Source organism: Centrocercus urophasianus, unplaced genomic scaffold (genome assembly GCF_019232065.1).
Source record: "Centrocercus urophasianus isolate 14NV4802_14NV808 unplaced genomic scaffold, USGS_Curo_1.0 seq_16, whole genome shotgun sequence".
NCBI classification, from domain to species: domain Eukaryota; kingdom Metazoa; phylum Chordata; class Aves; order Galliformes; family Phasianidae; genus Centrocercus; species Centrocercus urophasianus.
The window spans coordinates 34,165,079-34,185,012 of record NW_024884711.1 but is presented as its reverse complement, the minus strand read 5'-3'; the positions used below and the strand labels follow the sequence as shown (position 1 = coordinate 34,185,012).

Genomic DNA, 19,934 nt, shown 5'->3' with positions numbered 1-19,934 from the left:
GCATAGAATAACTTTAAAATGCTGTTATCAGGCTGTAAAAATTAACAGTCCATAGTGGTTTTTCCCCTTTCAGTGATATGCTTAACTAAGAAAATACATCCTGTGTTTATTTTACAAAGTCACAGCACTTAAAAATCAATGGCTTTGCCCTTTGCATGGCTAAAGATAGAGCAACTTTCAGAGAGACAGGGTGGGAGTACACAAACCAGGCACGTTCCTTGGCCCAAGAAACCCTGGAAACGAGATCCCAGAAGTCTGAGCAGGCCTTGCTGAGAAAAGGGGAGAAACGGAAAGGAAGCAATCTTCTGGTGCTTTGCTTTAGCACTACAGGGGAAGCACTAGAGGGAGTCTATAAGAAAAAAGGGGAGACACTCTTTAGCAACATCTGTTGTGACAGAACAAGAGGAAATGGTTTCAAACTAAAAGAGGGGAGATTTAGATTGGATATAAGGAAGAAGTTCTTTGTAGTAAGGGTGGTGAGGCACTGGCATAGGTTGTCCAGAGAGGTGGTGGATGCCCGATCCCTGGAGACACTCAAGGTCAGGCTGGACAGGGCTCTGAGCACCTAACCTAGTGTAAGTGCTCCTGTCCATTGTGGGAGGGTTCCTTCCAACTCAGATGTTTCTGTGATTTTGTCCGAGTGGTCACCAACCTGTGTATCCCTTCTGCTATCCCTGTACTCTTACAAATGCAAAAGCCCTGCACTCACCAGCAGGTCTTCCAGATCCCTGCCTCAGAAGGACTTCATCAACAGCTGAAGCTATGAGAAACGAACCAAACAAGATGATCTTGGCACGTCAGTCCCTTTTCTCTTAGCATTTACAGTCCCTTCCGCACATCAACTGACTGCAGTTACCTGACATTTTCTCTAGAAAGTAGCAAAAACTCATATTTTAAAAAAAGCAGTGACTTGTTTGGTGACCCAGTAGTAAATTAAAATCATCATACACAATGTGTATGAAATAGAAAATCGAATTTTGGTGCAACAAAACTGACAGTTCCATTTAACAGAGAATAAATGAATGCAGACTCCTGTGGATGACTGACTGATTTAAAGAGACTGCACCAATTTTCCCAGATGAGAAAACTGATCACAAGAAAATACATATATTTCTAAGTGACACAGGTTATACACCTTTTCCAATTCCCAGTGAAATTAAGCTTAAAAAATATTAAATCGTAGACACTGGCATTTTTTCCACGTTTTGTTGCTGTGTACATAGAAAACTCAAAGCTTGAACTTTGTAGCAAATTCCAGTGATTTCAGAGGCACTTTCTCTGCATCTGTGATTGCACAGTCAAATCTTTCTGGTCTGAGACAGCAGAGGTTTAATTCCGTATGGCACATCACACCCTCACTTATGAGCTTCCTACATGATTAGCATAGGTATGCTGCAAAACAGGAAGAAGTAGAGGCAGTTCCTATGTGTTTATGCGTGTATAATATTGTACTTACATTTAGAGTGCCAAGATACATTTCAGATCAAGCCTTGCTGCCTCTGCCTCTGATTACAACAGGATAGTAGCTGGCAAACAAATGCTAGAAGAAAACATAGATAAAATTCAGTGTTTTCCACCCAGAGTCTGGTTATTCACATGTGAGGAAGTCTGGTAGAAAAGCTTTGCATTACTCATTTCCCATTTGTGCATAAGCTGCTTGGTACAGCTGGGAGAGAAAGAAGTCCTACAATTATGTCCCTCCCTCAGAAAAGAGCGGTTCTGCAAGTATTGCTATTGAGTTTCCCTTTTCTATAGTTTCTAACACAAACTGGGGAAGGTTACATTCATACTGCACTAAATAGTTGTCTTCATTCCAGATCAGAGGATTAAACTCAGGTTTAAAATTAAATGTAAATTACAAATAAGTATTCAGAAAACGTTAATTAAAAGTATTACGTTCCTGACTCATTTATGGCTCAGCAAGGGTTCCTAAGTATCTTAGCTGGAAAAAGGGGCCATTCACATTCCTCTTTTTTTGACCAAGTCATTGTACATGTCTTAGGTTATCCATTTGCAAGTTAATGTAGTGCTGAAGCAAAGGTTTTCATTTTAAAGAAGTAATATTTCACAGCAAGATATGCTCCTGCAAGACGTAAAACAATCCTTTTCTAAAGGACTGGGAGTTAATCAGCCTTTCTCTGCATTGCTACAAAGAGGTTTTGAATGGCACAAGATACTGATTACTTGTATCCCAGAGTCTATAGAAATCCCAATACTATTACATTCTCCTCTCTTTGTTATCGTAACTTGGTGTTCAGATTTTAAGTAGTTTTGAAGTAGGAAATAAATTAAAAAGAAGGTATTTTCTGAGTCTTCTGAATAATGATCATGTTACATCAGAGCCCTACAAGACCACGTCAGGTGCAGCTTGGAATCCATGAAGAGTGGCAGGAGCATTCTGTCTCCACCCGCCAACACAGTCAGCCCCTTCCAGGGGACCAGCGCATTGCCCCTGCTCTTAAACTGACCCTTTCCAAGCCCCGCACTGAAAACATCACACCAAGCTAATGTGTACCAGTGGCAGCACTTCTCCCAGCCTACTCACAGTATTTCTCCTTCGCTTTTGATCTTTATAGTTTCCATACTGGAGCGATTTGGTTTGCTGAATTCTGGAAATGTCTCAAGTTGAAATGCTAGTGTATTAACCTGCTGTACTGAGTCTCTTTTGTTTCTCTTTACCAGAGTGCTGCTTGCCAATTTTTACAACTACAGCAGATTTTACTATTCAAACAGAACCAGATGGAACACCAGTTCAAAGAACATGTCAGAATTAAATATTTCTTTTTTAATTAGTTGCTTCTGATTTATGCAAAAAAAAATTAACATAAGAGTGGGAGAATGTGCCATGAATCCAGATGCAACACAGCCCACACAAGCATTATCTTTTCTCTGTCAGAGACACAGAGGCCTTTTCTTTCATTTTTTTCTTGTCTTTTTTTTCCCTTTCTTTCTGGATTTCATTTTTCTTATACTTTCTGCATCTTTTCTTTTTCCAGGAAGCCCCACAGTGACGACTGAGGTTCATTTATGTCTATTAGTCATACTTTTTCAGGACGATTTTGACTTTTCTCTTGTAGAAACTAGCTGATCTACCTCTGAAAAAAAAAGTCTGTACTCAGTACTGCAGTCCCAGCATCAGTATCTCAGTGTGATAGCCTCCTCTGAATCAGTTCTTTGTCTTCAGGCACACAGTCTTTACACTCACGTTTTTCCTGCTCAGAAAAGCATTTGGGCAGAGGGCGAAGATTGCGAGGAATATTTCAAATGCTAAAGAAAGTTCATTTGCTTGTTGCTGCCAAGCATTCTTCTTTGGCATGAATATTTGCTCATCTTCTTGTTCCTACCTTCCCACTTTTGCCAAGTCACATAGGCATCAGTTCAGTAAAGCATGCTGACTGAGGGCAGTTGTTCAGCACAGGCTAGAAGTCGAGCACATGATTAGCTGCTTTCTCTTGTCAGGCTTTCAGGATGTTGCTGTCAAAGTCAATGAGAAAGACTTCAGTGACTCAGGAGAGATCCTACCAACTGCAATATTTTTATCTTGCTTTGTTTGTGGAGCTGACACAAGTACCAATGAGAATTTTGCACAAAAGCCTTCACTACTTTCACTTAAACCCAGGATGAATATTTACACTCTGTCATTAATCAAGGGGTTGTGCTCTTTCAATGACAATTCAATTCAGGGATGAAGGCTTTTGGAAATAACACTCAAACCAAATTAGTGAAACTCCTTTCAGAATTTCTACTAGAGCTTGTGCCATTTTTACTTAGCATTGTAATCTTTTTTACTTAAAGCTCAATAAATAAAGCAACTAATTGATAGCTGTATGTACATCATGGGAGCACGTGATTGGTCAAAACAACAGCAGCATCTAATAAAAAATATGGGCTTAACAAATGAAAAAGATTAGCTCTTGATTAATTAAAATATTTGACAGAACAGTGAAGCATCACAACAGTCAATATAAATCAGAGCACTGTATGCTATCTGGGGAAATGACACAGTTCTCTAAAAATATTTACTTTGGTGTGTTGTGTCAAGTGATGGATTATACAGCTTTTCAAGCCACAAGAGATGCCCACAACAAAAAGCTTCCTGTTGTTAATCAAACTCCAGCGCTTTGTCCTTTATTTTCTCAGGCTGTTGAACAGACCTACAGTAGGAGTGTTAAAAGCTCGTGAAACTGCTCCCTTGCTACAGCTCACTCAGCAACTGTATTTTATTTAGGGAGGCAGATTTTCATTCTGAAAATAAAGTCTTCCAAACAATGACATGGTTATGTATGACGACAGGAAGAAGCAATATCCATTTTGTGCCTTGCGTTTTGTGTGTTGTTCATTAACCAGCAGTTGTGCTAAGATTTGCTGCGTGATATATTATGCAGAGCTAAATGTTATTCTTTTTCTCTCTCCTTAAATGGTCTCAAAATCAAATGTGCATGCCACCCGTTGCATATCTGTGTCTTACAAGTGTGTCACCCACCCACATATTTTGAAGACAGTAAGACAGCATTAAAAATATTTTTCCTGGAAGCTAAAAGATATTGCAGTATAAATATTGTGGAAGTAATTCATATGCAGAAATAGTGTCTTGCAATATGATTTCACAGGAAATAAATTGATTTTAGAAATAGGAAAAACTGGGACTTTTCTACATGAACATTTTTCTTCTGGAGAAGAAACACACACTGGAGATATTCCTCATTTCTTGGGGCCCATTCCTGTAGGTAGGTCTGCTCCCAGACTTGTACTTACCAATAGAGGCGGTCACATTGCAACACAGGCAATTATCAAAGCAGTTTGTTGGATAGGGCCCTAAGGCACCATTTTCCAGAAGAGAGAAGCTTTTTAATCTGAATGAAGGAGAGCAAGATTTCGAAAATGGACTGTCAGTAAACTGCAGTTAGTTAAAGCAAAAATTCTGTTCGTGGAAATGAAACATCGTGATTTCAGGCTTGGAGACAACTGTCTATCTCAGACCGTGACCATACAGCATGCAATAACTTAGAAAATTGTTTGCATCCTGTAAAATAAATTCCAGATGTTTGTTTATCATATGTGCAGAAAGCTAAATGTCAAATAATTGCAGGGAAATGCATTTGATGTTCGTCTTCAAAAGTACTGTGATTCACCACCATCTCTGCAGTTCATTTTAACATGAAACACAAGTTCTAAACACAAATAAAGGACAAGAAGTCCGAAACAGAAAGCTAGCTGTTAAAGATTCATATTAACACTGTGACTAGAGAAGAATGGACATGAAAAAAATGGGTTACCTCTGGTCATATTAACACTCTGTTGAGAAGGCACACTGAGCTGATTGGAAATTTACTTACTTGTGGAGCAAACACCTCCAAAAAGTATAGGAACTCCTACCTATTTGTGACACGTCTGTACTAGAGCTGCTGCAGTGGTTCCTCTAGGTAACATAGCACAAAAGAGCTCTGTTTTACAACCTCTACATTCTGGTACCTTCAGGTTCCAGTTGTTAATAGCAGTTAAAATGGTTGAGCTTCAACCCTGAAAAAATAGAAAGAGAACAAAATACATCAAAAAATGACTAGTAAAGATTAATTTGACAGCTCTTTTAGGGTGTTTCATGCAATTTCCAGGTTTTCTTCTACATAATTTATTTCAATCACCTTACTTAGAGAGGATTGGTAAAGGTAGAGTTTGATTTACAAACACAGAGGTACCACAGAGAGGTGTTCAGTATTACAATTCTATTTTCAGGCACCTGGAGAGAAGCAATTCCTCTGTAGAGCTGTATTCCATGTCACAGTTACTGGCGCAAGGAGCACAATTAGGTTGCTTCTTCCATAGCTGGAGGCAGTGAACTGGAGGCCTACTCACAGTCTCCCTCTCTCAGTTCACTGTTAACTTTCACCAGGATAATTTCTACCTACCTGTAGAGTTCTGTCAGCTTTTGGGTCTGACAGTAGCTGTCAAAACTTACTGTGTACAGGATTTTGCTCTGGGCAGTGGGATGGATGGGTTTCAGGATTTTCAATGCCTCAGGAGTTAAAGGAGCGTTTTGAATATCAGCATTTGGGCCTTAGCAAAATGTGGGCACCTGACGTTCTGTGATGGGACAAGCCTGAGGTGCCTGAGTGATCACAGACCACTGGCTGTAATTGTTCGCTCAGACATCAACTAATCAAATCTTCCCCTCAGTCCGCAGTGTTAAATTTTAACTTAGCTTTGAATATCTAGAATTCTTGTAATAGGCCATTGCTTGACTTTATTCACAATGAAGTACTTACTGTATATTAAAAAGCCCCTACTAGAATCATTTCAAATCAGTTGGAATGGTACAGGCTTGGGACCCTAATCATTTCAAAACTGAAGAGCTGTTTCAAATTGTAAGAGAAGCAGATCATTTAAATAACTTAGCTCTGCACTCCCTCAGACTTCCAGATTTTCAAGTGCACTTCAGTCTGGAAGTGAATGTGGTATTGGACATAACTCAGCGCAGCACACTTTACAATCAGCAGAGTACAGTTTGGAGAGCATTTGAAGTTAAGCTGAGATTGCTCAGCGCAATGATGCCCAGATTCCCCCATTAACTTTCAGATTGCAACAATCTAACATCTGAGACTCTCCAGTTACTTTAAATCACTTGATTGTTTTTGTAAGGCTGTGCTCTGATTATTTTTTTTTTTAAGATTGATTTTTTTTTTTTTTTTTAATCATGAGATAACAAAATGTTGCACTATTTCACCTCTATAGACCAACGCTTAAATGTTACATATAGGCTTCATCAGCCTTAAAAACCATGGCAGGGGCAGCAGCTTTGTGCTGAAAGCTGGTTCTATCTGTCACACACAAGGCTTCTATTCTTGTGTTGGAAGACTTCAGAATGACTTGCATATGACATGGGCATTGAGAGAGCAGGCAGTCTGTCCTCAATAGCACTTCCTTCAGCCTTTTGAGAGAGAATGTAGAGCATGTTGATTTAACTGCTCCAGCGCCTTTGGATATATGACATACATCCAGGAAAAAGGATGCCTGTGGGACACAGGGGATGCATGTGCCCCATCCTGCATACTTTGGAAATAATGAGAAGGCCTGAGACATTCTCTGGACATTCATGTGAGAAGGATTAATCAACCTATTATTATGCTCCTAAAGCCTGGTCAACAAGTTTAAGTGAATTAATTGCTCTGATTAATATTTTGTGAACAGTGTAATTTGTATTGAATTTAAATAGTTTGCTTTAGGAAACAAAGAGAAGGTTCCAGCTGTGGAGAAAGCAGACTGATGAATTTGATTTTATCAAGTTTGTTTTTATGGCTAAAGAAAAGCAGTAAGGAAATGGAGTGTTTCAAAGCTGTGGTCATCAGCCAGACAGTGTGAAAGTTTCATGCCTACTTTCAGCTATTTGGCATCTGGACTTGTGCTCTGAGACATAGGTTTCTCTTGCCAGTAGAGCTGACTTGAGTAGTGTTGCTCCTGCACCCCACATCATCCTCCCAGCTATACTCATACAGCTTCAGTGACTACATGCGATGACATAGATCTGGATTAGAAATAGTTTTTTGAGGGGGAAGTTAATATAAATCACTTGTAATATCATGAGGGAAAGACAGAGAATGGTTGAGGAAGAGAGATGGCCTCTAGCAAGCATTTGTGTGCACACAATAGCATTCATTTCTATAGCAAGTTCAAATTGCCATTATTTTGTAAAGCTTGAAGTTCATTACATTTGTCAGTTGGAGCAAAATTATTGTACTTGTGTTAATGCCTCCTTCTTTTTTCTGCAAATGCCTCATAGTGTACAAGCTAGCAACTCATTTGCCTTTCTCCCAACAAAATTGCACAGTGATTCATAATTATCATGTGACTAAATAATGTACCATGGGATTCTTTTCTCCTCATCTGTTTGCAAGTGATGAGCTTGTAGGCTTCAGCAGAATTCTTTTTATCATTCCCTAAGTGCATGACTTCGATATCGTACTATTAAATTTTATCCCATTTCTAATAATCCAGTCCTCGGGGTCATTCAGCTTTCACTGCATGGCTCTCCTCTGCACTGACAATGCCTGGTAGCTTTGTGTCCTCAGCAAATTTCATTTGCGTCTATGCAAGACAGTTAATGAAAGTATTAAGTAAGATTGTTCACCAGACTGGTCCTTGAGGAGCTTTGCAAATAACTTATCTACAGTCTGGTGCCTGGTTGCAGTGATGGGGTTTCTGATTCCTCCTCCATAAAGGAAATCATCTGCCATGTGTGTAGCTGATCAAGCAAATGTTTCTTTCTCCTCTGATGGCCCTGTTAGCAATAAAGAAGACTAGTACTGTCATTAGCAACGATATACTGCAGTTTCCTTTATACAAACCCCTATTACCTCTGTGAAACATAGGGATGAGAAGGGTCACTTATGCATTGATGGTCCTCACATTCCTGTTTGTTCACTACCACAGGTAGATCTGGGCCTTCTCCGCTTCGTTTCTGGAATTGGGACCCAAGGAGCTATCTCAAAAGAGACAAAGAAAGAATATTACCTGAAAACATACCGTGTAGATGTCAGCTCCAATGGAGAGGACTGGATTACTCTGAAGGAAGGAAACAAGCCTGTTGTAAGTTCTTTCTCTTTTACCTTTTTTTTGCCAAAAAAAATAGGCTGTTGAATTCCTTAGTTACTTTTAGTTGTTAAATAAGGGGAAAAAAAAGAAAAAAAAAGAGGAATAAGGTATCACAGGTTTAATCAGCATGATCAGTGTTAGCAGTATCCCAAATCCAAAAGGCAGCAATTTTCTTGGTAGCAAACAGCCCCAGAAATCGTTTGTGTGCAGCAGCTGGAAAGGGTGTGAGGTTCTGCTTTGCTTATTGTAGCCACCAGAACTGGAGTGGTTTGGATCTTTTCCCTAGAGTATGCTGCTGTTTCCCTATTGACAGAAATTTCCGATGTGACCTTGAGAAAAAGATTATGGGGAATCTTTTAGAAAATGTATCAGTCCTTTATATACAGTGAAGCTCTGGATATGCGCTGCTTTGGTGCCTCAGCATAGTCACAGAATGGCCAGGGTTGGAAGGGACCTCAAGGATCATGAATCTCCAACCCCCCTTCCACATGCAGGGCCACCAACCTCCCCATTTAATACTAGACCAGGCTGCCCAGGGCCCTTTCCAACAGTTCCCTGTCTTTCTTGTACTGGGGGCTCCAGACCTGGACACAGAACTCCACATGGGGACTCACAAAAGCAGAGTGGAGGGGGACAATCACCTCCCTTCCCTTCTGGCCACCCCTCTTTTGATGGTGCCCAGTATACCATTTCCTTTCCGATCTGTCCTGCTATCTTGCAGGAGTGCCAGCAAGCCATTAGTAATATGTTAGACTTTCAAGCATCTAAGTGATGGGGTCATGCAGGCAGATAATTAGGCTTATCTTTCCATCCTTATAGATTTTTATCACCTTTCCATTTATCAGCAGATTTGCTCCCTGTAACCTCCCAGTGAACCAGCTTTAGACAGTTGTAAGAAAAATCTTCATTATCCACTACCATGAACATAAAGCTCATTACGGAGAAGTCAGTTCTGTCTCAGCTCTCAGTGAGGCTGTAACTTGCATTCCACCTCACCTGGGATACGTCTGAGAGCAGCATCCCCAGTGGCTGCTGGAGGCTGATGCAACGTAGAAGACTTTCTGCTGTCTCTACTCAAAACAGCTTTTTTTGTGACCCTTCTGTAAGGACTCAGATTGGCTGTGTAAAATTATGCTCTATCAGTGTAACCGTATCTAACTCTAAATATTTGGTTACTGGTTTGTCCCTTATTCATCTGTAAGTGTTACGCCAAGTCTGCTGCTTTTATCTAATCAAAATGGTAGCAGTGTTTAGCACATTTATCTTTCTTCTTTGAAATACTTTGTAAAGAAACAAAGAACAAGAATCTTGAAAGCCTCCTGAACAGGTATTATCCTGGTTTTACAGATGAGAAGGAACTTTAGAAGGTCAAATGCCTCAATGTAGGCACTGTGTAATGATGTAAAAAGGTACAATAACTGACTTGCCCAAAGTCACAAGAGGAGCCAACACTACAGTGGGTACAAGGCATAGGGTTTTCTGGCTCTGGTTCCAGTAACCTGAACAAATGCCTCTTTCAGAGTCAGACCATGCCTGATTTTCATTACCAGTTTCAATCTGTAAATTCTCCAAGAGTGTATTTTACACAAGTTTCTGTTGTACGTGCTGTCCTTCATTCATTCTTAAATCACTTACTTTTTCAAAGGCCTTATTTAAAAAAAAAAAAAACAGGTTTCTTGAAAGGTCACATTTCTAAAATGACCTTATTTTGCTGTTGATCAGGACAAGGAAAAAAACCTGTACACTGGTCTCCCTCTAAAAGCTTTGTCCAAACCAATGAAGGAGACTGAGCTGCTGAAGGAATGACAAAAGCAGGCAGCCGCCAGCATTCTAAGGAGGCCTCATGGCAGTGCTGCACTGCATGCTCACAAGTTAGGTGCCTTGAGAGACCCATTTCCTTGATCAGATGCAAACCTTGAGAGAACTACAACAGGTCCTTCCAAGAGAAAAAGAAAATAGCTGCTGAAAGTAAATGTAGATCCATTTAAAATCTTTTTCTGTGTATGAAACCCCTTTATTAAATTATTTAAGAAATAACTGAGCCTGGTGAGCTGGCAGCTGTGTGCTGCTGGCCTCCGCTCCAAATTAGTGCAGTTACTGCAAGTAACAAACAGGAAAGTAGACACTGTATGTAAGAAATGGGAAAACCTCCTATAAAAAGAGAGGGGACTGTATCTATGGAAAATAACAGGAAGCTTGTCCTCTCTACGTGAGAAAGAGGCAGGAAACTGAATCACTTTCTTTGGACTGGAACATTGCAAGATCTCAGCTCTGCTAGGAAGGAGCATGTTTGCAGGATCCTCAACATGAAAGAACAGCACAATCCTCTCTCTTCTTGTGGAAGTCTTATTGTTTATCTGATTTGACTGTTAGCCTCAGGGGACACACAGAGGCTAAATCTCAGAACCCGCCATATAGACTTTAAATAGACTTCTATCTCAGAATGCAAGGAGAAAGAAAGACTGAGCATTTGTTAAAAAGGAGTTAGGCCCAGAAGGTCATCAGATCAAGGCTTGCATGACACACTCTGAAAAACTCTGAAACCTAAGGACAGCAAAACAAAGTGTTTTTAGCTTAATTCCATATAGGGAATTTTTATATGGTCTAATTGAAGTCCAAACCTTTAATTTGGGCATGAGGCTTTGTATCTTTTGGCATCGTTCTACAAACATTTGAGTAATCAAATTGCCTTAATTGGGCAGCGAGGCGTTTGGCCAGGACATGGCAATCCTTGGGAGGCAAGGACCAGTGTCTGCCAGTCCCACACAGAGGCCTGGGCGTTGGGAAGGTGTTAACATAGGCAGGGAGTGGGCAGGGCCTTGCTGTGCTCAGGTGAGTTCCTGCTCTCCTGAAGGCCTTGAGCTCTCCTGCTGTGTTCTGCAGCGTGCTATGGGACATGGCTATTTTTCAGTATCACCAAACATCTTTTTCCTCGCAAAGGAAAGCTTAGCTGTCTGCAAAAATTATGCTGAGTTTAATGAAATACTTCCCCATGCAAGATTTTTCTCTCATCTCCCACAGAAATAACCCTGGTTAGATCTTATGTCTCTAGTATCTATAAAATACAGAAATCTAAACACCATTTAAAAGAAAACCTAACAAATATAAACCTTTTCTTTCCACACAAAGGTTTTTCAAGGGAATAGCAATCCCACTGATGTTGTTTACAGACCTTTTGCCAAACCAGTTTTAACACGTTTTGTACGAATTAGACCTATGTCTTGGGAAAATGGAGTATCGCTGAGATTTGAAGTGTATGGCTGCAAGATAACAGGTAAGTCTTGGGAAGGATTTTAGAACCAAGGGAATTTCTTGTGCCTATGCTGTGTTTTTTATTTTTGTTCGTGAAATACATCTTCACTATTTGTGCTGTGGTCTGACTGTAGAAATGTGAACAAAACGAGAAAGGAAATAAAACCCAACAACCCAAACGTACAGTGTTATCAGAATATTGTTCCAGAGAAGTTAAATAGTGTAATTACTTTTCATGCAATTACTCTACAGCTTCATGCAAAATGCCTCAGATACACACCACTCTTTTTTTCCCCTTCCTACCCTTCAGTCCCCCTCTCTTGCCTACTGTTGGCAGTTTGTTCTCAGCAGGTTGCCCAAGGAACAGACATATATACCTACGTTTAAAAACACTACAAGGTAAAAACCCCGGGATCTAAAGCCTGTTTCAGTATCTATACATATAAATTCATGTTCCCAGTGATAATCAGTATTACTTTTTGGAATGTAACTCCTTTGTATCACACAGATACCTCCCTACAGAACAACATTATAAATAATTTGCAACTGTTTTTTGGTTGATTTAGGAAACTTTCCCTAGGGAAAATTCGAATTCAGATATGACCCTGCACTCTTTGACTGAGCAAAAAGAATAGAAAACAAGAATAGAATAGGATTTTCTGATCCTTTTGGTTCCCATAAGGACAGAAATACTTGTGGTATTTTGGTACTTCCATTTCCTGCCAAAACTAGGAAGTGCATGTTTGAACAAATGAAAATTATATACAAATCCAAAAAGATTATTTTGCGTGTAAGAAAGTAATAAATAGCTTATCAGAGTTTAAATGATCAATATGGCCTGTTTCTGCTTTGGTGCTTGTTCAGATTAACAGTTTAGTTCCTTTGTTTTTTTCTCTGTAGATTATCCTTGCTCTGGGATGCTGGGCATGGTGTCTGGGCTCATACCTGACTCTCAGATTACTGCATCTACTCAAGTTGATAGAAACTGGATTCCAGAAAATGCTCGCCTTATAACAAGCCGTTCAGGCTGGGCACTGCCACCAACTACTCATCCATATACAAATGAATGGCTTCAAATAGACCTTGGTGAAGAAAAGAAAGTGAGAGGCATTATTGTCCAAGGAGGCAAGCACCGAGAAAACAAAGTGTTCATGAAAAAATTCAAAATTGGCTACAGCAACAATGGATCAGATTGGAAAATGATCATGGATTCCAGCAAGAAAAAGATAAAGGTAAGGAGGAATGCTCTGTATAGGGAAGAGCTTTCAGTAAATTTTTATGCATTCATGTCTGATCTGAGAAAAGGCGCGTTTTTGAGTTGAAGCTAAGGTAGGACTCCTAGGACAAAAACACCAAATTGGTTGCTGTGGAAATGGTACAAAACCCATACACCATGTACCATGTACCATCATCCCATGACATCATTGTTCAGCATCTAGTTCAGAAGACTTCTGACAGGAGTAGTGTACCTGTGTGGCCTCTAGGTTATTCCAGAATCACATGTAATGGTAATACCCAGCACAGCCAAAAAAAGTAGTTACCTCTGCATTTTTTTTCCGTTGACAATGAGTGAGCTCATTTGAGATACAGAGTTACGTTTCCTTTGCTGGCTTTTTTTTTTTTTTTTTTCTTTTGATCTATAGAATGAGGATTTAACTCTCTAGGATACCTGCTGAATTTCTGAGCTGCCTTCTTTGAGAGCTACACAGGCTCTCCACAATGGTCTGATCGAAGCTGAACTGAAAGAAAATGATGTGGTTTTTGACGTTATCCCATCCTAGGTGGAATGTACCAGTGGAGATTACTGGTGAAGCACCTTGATACATGGTTGGGAATAAGAGGCAGCTGGTACATAGTTTGAAGCAGAAACCACAAGACGATATTTCCAGGGATGGGTCATATGAATTTCTGGGTTAAATGCTGAGGAAAAGAAAATGAGTGTGCTCCAGAAATGTTTCTGGGAACGTACTTGTCTTTTTTTTTTGTCTTTGAATGCACTCTCTTCAGAACATCATATGCACTGTTTAACATGTTTACCCAAAATCCTTTTTATTGCTTTCCATACAGATTTACTATTGTTGCTCACAGAGTCCATTTTTGCCTTGAGAAGCACAATTTTTTTCAGTCTTCCTTTTCGTTCAGGAAAGGAGCAGGCACTTTTACAGGAGCTGGTGCTACAGTATTGGAAAGATCAGGGAATCAGATAAACCAAAAACGTTTCCTTAAAAAGCAAATCATTATGGTGCTTGGCAAACAGAAACCTTGAGAGTTGCTCCATATCTTAGGAGCATTAGTCTGAAAAGTCGATGTAAAAGCTGTTTTGCTATATAGACTCACCAGTCGGGCAAACCTGTGTTTCTTTAATGGAGAAGCTGAGTGTGCCCATGGATGTGGCTTTTCCAGGCATATTTGGTAAATATTGGGCTTCCTTCGCTCCTGTTTTAATCTCACTGAATCTCACTTTTCGTCATTTGTTACGAGGATTAAAACTAAATGAATTCAGCCTTTGCAATCAGCTCCTTTCTCTTGTTACCATGAGTTTTGACTTCATCATAAAGTGTGAAGAGAGTGTAAATCAACAATGGGATCTAACCATTTTCTTTCTAAAATAGATGTTGTTTTGACATGTACTTCTACACTGGGGCTCAATGAGGGAAAAAATAATGCCATATGCTTTCAAAGCAGTGCGCCGTCTGCTGCATGGCTTTCTGTTTTCTAATACAAGCACTTGCCATCATTGTCAGAAGTTAGCAGTTTGACAAGAAAACTAGAGTGCTAACTAACACACTGAGCCCATCCTCAGCTTTCATCACTACCAGAAATTAACTTTCAAAGGTTAATGGAATGAGGAGGGCTGGAATTCAAATCTCTTGCGGCCTAATTATAATCCTTCCCAAAAATTCAAGACATTTAATAAACTTTCCTCCAAAGTACTAGTTTTCTTAAAAGAGAATTAAATAAATCCTATGATTTGGGAGTCTGAGGGATTTAAAATGTTAATACTGGAATGTAGCATTTTTAAATGTAAGTAGAGCTGGATAGGACAGAATGCTATAATGAGTCACAGCAGGAACGTGGATTAGAAACAGCCCCATTTTATGAAATGAAACACATCATTTCACTTGGTTAAAGTCTTGACTTTCAATAAACAAACAACTGCACGCAAGGAAAGGGAAGAGAAACGACAAGCTAAATGTAAAAACAGAATATGTCCAAAGGATGAAACATCACCTCAATACGATCTTGTCATCCATGCCTGCAGCTCCTTCCTTAGGACTACTGTAACTCTTTTTTCTTTGGCTGACCCAATTTCTGCTATTTTTGCCTGTGCAGAATGTTTCCCCCTTCAGCCTATCTCGAGCACTTGAAGGAGTGAATATCACTCAAATCCTCAAACAACCACGCAGAACCCCACATTCATTTCAAAATCCAACTTGTTTTTGTTCTCCACAGGCTTACTCTAATTCACTCCGTAAATTCATCTTTGTCTTTCATTCTTCTTTCCTCCTTCCTCTTGCCAACTGATGACTTTTTTTTGGTTTTCACACCACTTCTGGTCATTTACTGCACATGAAAATTCTAAATGTCCTGCCAACTGGAACAACCTTTTTAAATTTCTCTGCCATACTTATTTTGATTTACAAATCTGTTGAGGAAAACCTTTTTTTTTTCCCCTCTTGCTGATTTATATTCCCTTTTCTTTTGTGATCATTTATTGTACTTATCTTTGTAACAAAGTAAATCGATTTGTGACATAGCATATATAAAAGATGCTCACAAAGTGAAGTATTACTGTGTACTCCTCTCTCCTCCCCCACAAAGAATATCAGTATGTATTTTAAATGAACAGTCAAAATTGAATCACAGGCAGCTCTTCACTACAAAGGACAATGATTCAATATAATTATGATTCAATATAATTCTAGATGCCTATTGAATTCTAATGTCTATGTGTCAGTACTCCAGTATTGATGTCTTTTATAAAACAGTTGTCATTATTATATGTTGCTATTAAGACTACTATTAAAAAGGAAGCAAGGATTCCTCAGATACGTCTGTCTATTTTCTGCAGATAAAATGGCATTCATTCTTTCACATGCAGTAGGGAGCTTTTTTGATCATTTGCCCTGTATTGGAATTCAAATCTAATAATATGTAATTGCAAGTTAATTAGTTCTTGACAGGCCATATACATGTGAATTCTTGACAACTTTCTTCCAGCACTGTCTGAACACGAGGCCAGGCTGTGTCCCTTGAACCATCTCAGAGTTACAGTCTTCACTAAGAAATAATAGCAAAAGCATTTATGTAGAAATCACTTCACCCATCAACACTGGCTTATGTGACTGCAACATTGTCTTATGCGACTGGCGCTCTAACCAGTGGCCAGAAGGGATTCTGGACTGTTCGGTAGAAACAAGTGTAAAGCAAACACAACAAGGCTTTTAGGACTGCACTAAAAGCACAAGCAGCTATCAGTTTTAGCTGTGCTCTTGGGCAATATAGCCAATTTTTCCTGTGGCTTCAGTTTTCTCTGTCCCAGCTCAATAGGAGGGCCGGGTTTAGTTGTCATCTAAAATGAAGGAAGGACAGGTGCTGACTTCTTCCTGAAGAAAGCTTCAGACCTCACAGCTATGAGTTGGAAGTAGCAGCACTTCTAACATTGTCAAAGAAGGTTATTTGTATTGATTTGTAATTTAACTGTTAACAGAAAGAAAAGCTGACATCATTTTACTTTTACCTCTTTTATATACATTTAATATTCTGTTATTTATTCTCTACAGGGCCTTCTGAAGTTAAAAATTAGGCCAAAAATAACTCTATTTAGCCATCTAGGCTTGTAAACACATCATGGAAAAGACTATTTCTTTGTACAGTCAAATTCATTCTAAGGACCTATTATCTCCATGGATATAATATAAAGGTGTTCGTTTAAGTATGAATTACAACTTGTCCCATATACAAAATGTCAATGAAAGGAGACACTGAAGGTATCAGATAGATGCTACTGAGAGCTATATTATGGCTAAAGAACTCAGAGTGCAACTCAGACAAGAGATTTTTGTTTGAAAGGTACCTTCACTGACCTGCCTTACCTGTTAAATTATTATATTATATTGCAGTTTTGTCAGGAAGCAGCTTTCTTCTTTCTTTCATTCTTTCTTTTTTTCTTTTTTTCTTTCTTTCTTTCTATTCTTATTCAATAGCAGTCTCCCTGGAAGAACTCTTGCAGCTACTGTTACTGGAGTTTAATTTATGCCTTTTGAAATAACTACAACTTGTGAAACTCTGTCACTGGGGGAAATCAGATTGAAATTTTCTCTTGAATAGTTGGATTATTATTGCAGCCACTTAAAAGGTGACAGGATCTTCACCTCAGTCATTTTTTTTCCCTAAGAAGTGTTGAAAATGTCACCCAGTTAAACCCCAGATCAGAGCGTCATTTAAAAACATGTCTCATTAAACACTCAGCTCTTGTTATGACCCTGATGGATTGGTTGCTACTGAGTTTATGAAAAATGAAATGCATTACTTCTCCGAGAAGCTTTAACTGTGTATTTTCCATTCTCGTTTAGGATGGGGAAGTCTGACACTTATTAAATGGTTAGAATCTGGCCTACTTCTCACCTAATTCAAAGACTAGAGAATGAAGAAAACGTTGAAATATCTTTTCTTTTTTAACAAGCAGCATCTGTCATGCCTTGCAGACTTTTGAAGGCAACACCAACTACGATACACCTGAACTGCGGACTTTTGAACCTGTATCGACGAGATTTGTCCGCGTCTACCCAGAGAGAGCCACACACGCAGGATTGGGACTTCGAATGGAGCTGCTGGGATGTGAACTTGAAGGTAATTGCTCTGCTAGAGATGAATGCACTTTATTATTTTCAGACAGACATTCTGTACTTGGACTACTGCTGAACACTGCTGTTCTTGTACAGGCATAACATCATACTCTTGCTTCCGTGACTGCCATTAGTGCTGTTTCTTGGACTAATCAGTTCCTTCTGGGCAGACATTCGAATATGCTGAAGGCACAAATGTTATTCTCTCTCCCATCCTTTGTTGAATCACAGTGATACTCTCCACATGGTTTCTGTTCCCTCAAGCAAACATATGATTATGCTTTCGAGAAGCATAGAGCTATTAGGAGAAAATAAAGACAGAAACTTATATTTTCTGTTACCATGATAGAACCCAGGGAGAGATATTTTATGAGAATGCAAAGGGAGAAATTATACCTTTTGCTCCTTCAAAGGATGTGAAAATCAACCAGACAACATGGTAGGCAGTGATTACTTGTCTGGACAGGGTCTGTGTTCTTGCTTTTTAAGGGCGAGGAAGGTCCTTTTTGTTCCCTACCATGCTTTAATTTTGCAACAGTATGTAAAGAGATGAAAGACCAGGAAAAGCAAAGTTTAGACATTTATCCTTGGACTATGACATGAGGTATTACTATGCTTTGATTTTTGGTATATAAACAAGAGTTATTTAACGTCATAGATAACAACAGATAGCACTATGTGAATTTCACAGTGTTATCTGGTGGATGAAGGTTCAGTGGCTTGGCTTATAAATCACAGAGCTTACCAATACACAGCTAATAACAAACCATATTATCAGGGGTTTCATATGATACCTCAGAAAGAAGTCGCTGAACAGGCTCCCAAGATGAATGACTGTTCCACCTCTGTTTCTCTCTCACTGTCTCATTCCCACAGTGGAGGAGTGGGAAGCATTACTGTGAGAACTGCTGAACTCTCTGCTGTTTTTTAGTGAAGGCCAAATTGAATGTGTGCTTTTTACTTGGCCCAGAAAGTTGGGAGTTTGAAAATTCTTCTTAGTTCCTGCAGGAAGTCCTAATTTCCTGTGAGAATTCTTGGTTCCTGCAGACTATTGTACTACTTGCTCAGAAAAGAGAAAAGAAAACTCAGCACCTGCCCTGTGTAAACTTACAACCTGTGGGTAATGTCCTTCTGCTATGGGGGTTCTGTAGCCACCTATGCATCAAGAAGTGATTTTATGGATCACCTTACAAGAACATGTGGCTCAGTGAGGTGGAGGAGCCAGAAAAGACTAAATAGGCAAACTGAAGCACCAAGTATTTTGTTTCCCTGGGACTCATCTACTTGCATTCATCTTCCCACACTAGAGCACTTCTGAAAGTTGCTCACCTGCAGGTCATCCATGGACAGGCAGGGTCAATTTCCATTCACCTACAGGAGAAACATAATAAGAAAAATTTGTTGTATAACGGTATCTTAAGGAGGGAGTCGAATGAAGAGAAATCACTTGAGATTTACTGAGGAGGATAGGTGTTGAGCTGAGAAAAGAGGCATGGAGATAGGCACAGACAGGAGTAAAAATCAGCTCTCCAGCAGTAATGAGCAAGGGGAAGCTTTGTGTCTTCAAAGCATCCCGGGGGGCTTATGTGAATTGATGGCAGAGACATAGGCAAGCTTGAGGCTATACAGGGGCATGAAGATCAAGATAAGAAACTTAACTTGATGTAGAAAGCTAGAGGAAGCTCCCAGAGGGGTTTTCAAGGAGGTATGGGGAATAGATGCTCTGAATAATTTATAACAGGTGCAGAAATGTTTCTTTAGTGCTAGATTATACCTGTAAAGCACAGGTCGAGGTCCAAAAAAGCTTCGTTTCATCCCAGAATTGAGCTTCCGCAGAAACTGCCATCCCTACTGACATTTTCAGGCCATGAATTCAGTGCATAAGATCTTATGTGGACAGTGGGCTCTGGAGGCAGTAGAAGGGCAAAGAAGAATCCAAGGAAGTGAAGCATTATTATAGAGTTATAATCACAGTAAAACATTGTTAATGAAAATAGCAGTAGTTGAAAACAGGCAAAAGCCTGGACCACATTCCCAGACTGGTTATCTTAAGAAGAGGAAATATACTTCCAGCATAAAACATAACTTGTATCCTGATTTTCCAGATGTTATATGTTTTGCAGACACTGGGATTTAGATATGTTTTCTGGCACCTTGCACAAATCTCAAGGTCTTAATTGCAATAACAAAGGTCAGACTTCTACTGGTTGTGCAGCAGCTACCGGAAAGTCATCACCAGTGAGAAGC

At 39.5% G+C, this 19,934-nt stretch overlaps 1 protein-coding gene and 2 long non-coding RNA genes across 6 annotated transcripts in view; 1 reads left to right on the top strand and 2 right to left on the bottom strand.

Annotated features, from left to right (window-relative positions):
- NRP1 (neuropilin 1) overlaps nucleotides 1–19,934 on the top strand; it is a 108,950-nt gene that overhangs the window by 67,991 nt on the left and 21,025 nt on the right. For both annotated transcript variants that reach the window (XM_042816915.1, XM_042816914.1), the window contains exons 7-10: nucleotides 8,425–8,580; nucleotides 11,716–11,860; nucleotides 12,739–13,070; nucleotides 17,547–17,691. In XM_042816915.1, the coding sequence (XP_042672849.1) occupies nucleotides 8,425–8,580; nucleotides 11,716–11,860; nucleotides 12,739–13,070; nucleotides 17,547–17,691 (778 nt within the window). The remainder of the gene's footprint in view (nucleotides 1–8,424; nucleotides 8,581–11,715; nucleotides 11,861–12,738; nucleotides 13,071–17,546; nucleotides 17,692–19,934) is intronic.
- LOC122159389 lies at nucleotides 1,447–8,468 on the bottom strand. Of its 3 annotated transcripts, none has more exons than XR_006168481.1 (3): nucleotides 8,349–8,468; nucleotides 3,345–5,520; nucleotides 1,447–1,540 (listed from the first exon to the last, which is right to left on the bottom strand). It is a non-coding gene; the product is annotated as an uncharacterized LOC122159389 (long non-coding RNA). The 3 variants fall into 3 exon arrangements; XR_006168480.1 differs by lacking the exon at nucleotides 1,447–1,540 and having other exon boundaries at nucleotides 2,816–3,474; nucleotides 4,024–5,520; XR_006168482.1 differs by lacking the exon at nucleotides 1,447–1,540 and having other exon boundaries at nucleotides 2,816–3,474; nucleotides 4,756–5,520.
- The window catches only part of LOC122159390, a 72,396-nt gene continuing 71,478 nt past the window's right edge, over nucleotides 19,017–19,934 (bottom strand). The window contains exons 2-3 of the long non-coding RNA XR_006168483.1: nucleotides 19,462–19,593; nucleotides 19,017–19,058 (exon numbers count right to left, since the gene is read on the bottom strand). This is a non-coding gene — a long non-coding RNA (uncharacterized LOC122159390). The remainder of the gene's footprint in view (nucleotides 19,059–19,461; nucleotides 19,594–19,934) is intronic.